We start from the raw sequence: 6000 nt of genomic DNA on the forward strand, positions 1-6000 counted from the left end.
TACTCTTAATACGATTCATCCAGGTTTTATGTCATGCATTATTGGACTATTGTTATAGAATTGAACCAAGGCAAGGCAGAGAGATTACCTGGGGCTTGCACGTGTGACACTGAACTGCCATGAGCCCCTGCACCTGCCAAGAGATCAATAGTTCAACCTCCCCAATAGAGACAAACCACCGCCATCCAGACAGAGCTTGTAAAACATCCAGGTGTTTTTTTGGTCTCCTTTAATGCTTGTGGAGAGAGCGGGTGTAACGTTACCTGTTTGACTCGGATCCAAACTGGGACCTGCATTGAAGGCAAAACACTTTTCATCAAATTACAGAAGATAAAGACTTACCACTGTTTATTAGATGGATTCAATAGAGATATCACTTCAAATATTATATGACTTGATTAATAATTAAACATTCATAATAAGTCATTTGACCTGCAATACTGGTATCTAAAGATGAGCCTGCATGTCCTGGCAAAGAAGCATCTGAAAGACAGGGGATGTTAAGAAATAAGTCAAAACTGATTGTTTAAACAAAACTTGTATCACTTAACATGACAGTTCAGAATAAAGTGGTAATAACATGGAGAAGATGACAGAACAAGGCTTTACCATGGGAGCTGGGGTCAGATGGTGAAGTATGTGAATCTCCTCCACCTCCTCCTCCTCCTCCACCACCTCCCCCTCCTCCACCACCACCATTACCTGAAGCAGATAGGAACTCATCAGGCCATGCATTCCACAAATGTATTCCACCATGTCTGTGTTTACACAGGCACCCCAATTCTAATATTTTGCCCAAATATGGTCAAAAGAGTTGATGTGATTGGTCAAAATGTATAGTGCCACTTTTTAGGATGTCAATATAAATGAATGTTACATGATTGTTTTGTCTTCATTATATGTGTTATCACCATCAAGGAACACTTTGGAAACAAGTGTTTTAATTCATATATATATATATTTAACTTTCATTTAACTAGGCAAGTCAGTTAAGAACAAATTCTTATTTACAATGACAGCCTACCAGGGAACAGTGGGTTAATACGTTTCTTGTTTAGGGGCAGAACAACAGATCTTTACCTCGTCAGCTCGGGTATTCGATCCAGCAACCTTTTGGTTACTGGCCAAACTCTCTAACCACTAGGCTACCTGCCGCCCCTTTTAAGTGCTATCTTTTAGGTCCACATTGTACATTTTGTTCTCTGTGTCTTTACCCAAATAAATCCAATTCAATTCATAAGTTGCACAAATATCAGAATTGGGCTTCCTGTGTTAAAAGGCAATTCCCCCACTTTTCAACCTCAACCTTCTCCAGCACAATACCAGTGTCTACATATGTGAAAACGGTGCATTTCTGCGCTTTGTCAAAAAATATATAATTAAAAAGTTCTACCCCTTGACATCATCAAAATCAATGATTTTCAAACACTAAGGGATTCACGGTGACATGGGGAGCAAGAAAACACCCTCCCTCTGGCTAGAAACTCATTGCAGTTTTTTAAAAACTTTTAATCCTACCCTGTGATGTCACAGAGAAGCATTTTTTAGAATCTTCTTATCTTTTTAACCACAGATCATAGAAACGCATTGTTTTCACTTAGGTAGACACTAGTTTGGTGGTGGAGATAATGCAAATTGAAAAGTGGCAGAATTTCCCTTTAACTCAGTCCGTGTGCCAGATCTATATTACGCATAATTAATATGGAAATGCAATGTTATGGCCTAATTCTTCTAACACAAATCCACACAAAATGTATAATTCATGTTTAACCATTGCTTCCCTCTGATATTGAGGTACTGCTTGATGCTGTAACAAAGCAAACAACATTTTCTCAATATCACATAGGAAAATATATATGTAAAATTGTAAGACAGTTTTTGTTGAAATAAATCATAAAAAACGGCCACATGTTATGGAGCCTGACTCACGGTCAGGCCCAGCTTGCATGGCACTATCCCCATTGAGTTTATGTCCTGCAGAAAGAAGGGGTGCACAAATTTGTGAGGGATTTTATGTTGAGAGTCATCGTGAGACTTTTCTTTTCAGATTTGTCTTAATTCTGATGTGAAATGCCCTTAATACATTTACAAGATCAGCCTACACACAATACCCATTTATAACCAATTACACAACCAACTTACAGCCTGTACGCTTACCAAACCAGTAAAGGAAATGAATGGGTTCCTATCAAATATTTTTCAAATGTACAAATTGTATTTGGATTGACTGTTATGAAGGAAGTCCTCCCTTACCATTCGGAGCTTCGCCCTGGAATGAGGTGCCAGGTTGAGCGCTTAAACCTAGAAGGAAACCAGCCTTTAAGTCTAGACAAGCTTATTTAACAGTCCATTGAAAATCTTTCAATACAGTCCTTTACAAATATGTATCCTGTATTGTAAGAATCAAACATATTGCAGACTTCTGCAGTGAGTTTAACTCACTTTTATGGAAGAAAGCTTCAACAGAAATGTCTTAAATGGTCTGATTTCAAGAATGATGAATATCATATAATTAACTTTCCTGATAGGCTATCTAATAGAAAAATCTGCCAAATATCTGCAGCATTTACAAGATTAAAGTCTATACTCAAGACAACCTCCCCACTTTGCACTAAGAACTTCTCAGAGTTGAACTCACTGAATTAAGAGCTATTCTGTTGTTAACATAAGCCCTATCCCCTGAGCTAAGAGAGGATTAGATGTGTCTTACCCAGGCCTTTAGATACTGTGGTAGCTTGCTGTGCTCCAATTCCTTGAGGGAAGAGAAGGGAAAAGAAACATACTTCTATTTGAGATTCTGTATGATTGTCTTTATCAATAAAAAACCTTTAATCTGGTATTATACCCTATTAGAGAGGATTTTAGGTTTACATGCATGCGCACATGCACATACTTATGATTAATGATAGTTTTATACCAACAATATGTGAGATTTTACTTTAAATGTACTCTTATGTCCTGTTTTGCAGCTTTATCATATTCACATTTCCACTATTTCACTATTTTATATTTTGTTTGTATTTAGAACTAATGAGGCCCATTTGTCTTTGAAAAGTGTTAAGGTAATATTCTGCAAAACATTCAAACAGGAAAAACCAATTTATGCTTAGTTGAATCGTTTACATAAGTTTACTCTCAAAATGGGACTTTAGTCACACAAGTAGGCGTTGGTTTATGCACAAAGGTTAGAGATGTTCTATTCATTGGTGGCAAGTTGTTAACTTCTCACCCATATTCTTTTCCTGACTCTTGGAGTCATCATCATCTGAAAAGAAAAGTAAGTTGAGACATTTCATAAATATATGCTCGTATTCTATACTTCCCAGAAGTCTGTGCTCCACACATATTTAGAAGACGTCGTTCCCTCTATTGAAACAAATGGGAAGGTGCCCAAAAAATTATACAAAAATTGGTCCTGAAAGGTTACACTTATAGAAAAAAGGGTTCCAAAAGGGTTCTACCTGGAACCAAAAAGGTTTCTACCTGGAACCAAAAAGGGTTATTCAAAGAGTTATTTTATGGGGACAGCCGAAGAACCCTTTTAGGTTCTAGATACCAGATTTTTTTCTAAGAGTGTATATCCTTCTGCTTGAGTGGTGGAAATTGGTATTAACTTTAAAGGTCTGAGTGCACTTCAAAAATTACTTTATCATTTCTTTAAAGAGTGTTAGTCCTTTTTTATTAGTTCCATAGAATTTATTTTGTTATATTAGACATTTCTACACTCTCACTCTATGTATTCTTTACCTAATTTTATAATCAGAAAAGACTGCATTGATCTTTGTTTTGAAATCTGTTAACCTGGGGGGGGGGGGGGGGGGGGCATTATTTTTTGTTTGTTAATAGCTTACTTTGTCACATTTAGGCTAGGCCCATTCTCTTCGTCGTAAAAGCACTAGCTAGTCCTATGGTATCCTGACACATGACTCTAACCCCCCCATCCCCACTCCCTCATCCTTCCCCAAACCTCCCTCCCTCCCATCTCATACCCTCCTCCTCTTCTGAGAGTTCCTCTTCACCGTCCTCTACCTCTATCTCCTCTGGCTCTTTCTCTGAAGGAAGAAGGCATTGAGTTGTTTACCTGTTCAAATATCCCAATGAATACAACTTTGATTCAATGAGCTACTTCCATACCTTCCACAGGAGCAGTTGAAATTGTTGTTGCCAAAAAGACAATTACAGAAGCAATTAAAAGATTTCTGCAGATAAAGAAGATGTATATCAAAAGATGGACGGAAACATAGATTAATATCAAATGTTTTATAACAAGGTTCAATTATATCCCTAGTCCAATCTCAAGTGTGTGATTCAAGTTGAGATACAGTTTTGCAGATGGAAGTGAAATTTCATTGTGGATTGATAAGTCTGTCATAAACATACGTTAAGTCCATATTCTTCTCATCAATATCATATTTGATGTCCTCAGTGCATAAATCGAAGATGTCACCATCATATCAATTGTGTTACATCAAGAGGAAGAATCAAGACAGAGTGCCAAATAAACCCAATAGGAAGCATTCAACATAATGCTAAGACTAGAACTGTCAGCTATTTTATCAGATAGTATGTATTCTTCAACATCAGTATCAACAGCAAACATTTATTTAGATGACAAAAAATCATTCTCAAGCTCTTGAAAAACAATTATCTTAGTCATATGAAATCTCAGTGCATTACTAGCACATTTTTCATTGTGTGGATACTAACCCTGAGAATCATCATACATTGATCAATTACATCACCAATTACATAACAATAATCATAATCAAGGCCTAACGAAAATCTCTCGTTGGATCAAAACAATACGCCTGGACCAAGATGCAACATTTCATGACTAAAATTTCCTGCTTCGGCATTCACGACACACAACATTTGCAGCGCTTCATTGTTTACTCACCGTGACCACATGTTTTTTTCTAAAGATCTATGTGGGGAACTCAGGAGTAGACATATACAGCATGTAGCACCCAGGGCTTTAGTCTTCCTTCTGCATGACTGGGCACCGCTATATGTTTTATACCCTCTCATCCCCCCATCTTAGGAAGGGGCAGGACTTATGTTATAACCCCAGCCCCTACCAGTTGAGCTCAGCTACTCCCTAGCAAGGTTCATTTCTCTACAGGTCAAAATACTTCAAAACACATTAACATTATAAAGATACAACAACAACAACAAAAATGAATTTCTAAAATGAGCAAATTCCAATATGAATATTCAAACATTTCAAACAAGTCCTGAGTCAGGCAGTCTCTTACTGGTGGACCTTGCTGAGAGTGAGACAAATAGATAGATGTGGACAGTGGTGAAGAGTAAGTCTACTGGGGAGAGAAAACAGGTCGGATTGCTCTACCTCCTTGCCTTCCCTGAATCCCCCTGACATGAGCTGTCACCTCTAGTCTAACCTCTCAGCTCTAAGATCAACAGTTGAGCTGCTCTGCCAGTGGAGGGCACAGCCACCCTTCTTATGAAATGAAACAGAGTGGCCTACTGCATTCTGCTCTCATTTCCTGTTCGCTGACAGACAGGAGACATGAAAAGAGCAGCAGCAGCGTTTCTGAGGATGGGGTTATGGGTTGTGGATTATGAATAGTGTTTTGGTTCTAGTGCCCCCCCTGTTGAAGATGGGCCTGACAGGGAGATGGTGATACTGATCTGTAGAGACTGGTTCTCCAGAGCCACCAAGAGAGAGGCAGACAGACACAAAGAGACTCCAAAGGGTTTTTCTGTGGCGCACCTCTCCCCTTCCCGAACCACACCTCTGGGATAATGGGTTAGACTAGTCGATGTTGAGTAAGGCTTTATGCTCCCTTCTCATTAGTTATGTTTTAAGGCCTAAGAGTGCCTTAGATATGAACAGAGTAGTCAAACTTGCTATGAGACATTTTTTTCTCCAGGAAATAGTGTACTTCCAGCCCACATAAAGACAACTTGAAGCCTTTTGATCCAAGTTTTCCATGATGTTACTGGATACTGTCATGAAAAACAACTTACCTTTTCTTA

At 38.4% G+C, this 6000-nt stretch overlaps 1 protein-coding gene across 1 annotated transcript in view; it reads right to left on the bottom strand.

Moving 5' to 3' along the window:
- Positions 1-4973, bottom strand: part of LOC109904665 (uncharacterized) — a 28216-nt gene extending 23243 nt beyond the window's left edge. The window contains exons 1-11 of the mRNA XM_020501849.2: positions 4898-4973; positions 4135-4199; positions 3990-4052; positions 3230-3265; positions 2711-2752; positions 2254-2301; positions 1930-1974; positions 610-702; positions 433-483; positions 264-290; positions 89-133 (exon numbers count right to left, since the gene is read on the bottom strand). Of these exons, the coding sequence (XP_020357438.1) occupies positions 89-133; positions 264-290; positions 433-483; positions 610-702; positions 1930-1974; positions 2254-2301; positions 2711-2752; positions 3230-3265; positions 3990-4052; positions 4135-4199; positions 4898-4908 (526 nt within the window). The 5' untranslated portion in view covers positions 4909-4973. The remainder of the gene's footprint in view (positions 1-88; positions 134-263; positions 291-432; positions 484-609; positions 703-1929; positions 1975-2253; positions 2302-2710; positions 2753-3229; positions 3266-3989; positions 4053-4134; positions 4200-4897) is intronic.
- Positions 4974-6000: the final 1027 nt, after the last annotated feature.

Source organism: Oncorhynchus kisutch, linkage group LG14 (assembly GCF_002021735.2).
Source record: "Oncorhynchus kisutch isolate 150728-3 linkage group LG14, Okis_V2, whole genome shotgun sequence".
Classification (NCBI taxonomy): Eukaryota; Metazoa; Chordata; class Actinopteri; order Salmoniformes; family Salmonidae; genus Oncorhynchus; species Oncorhynchus kisutch.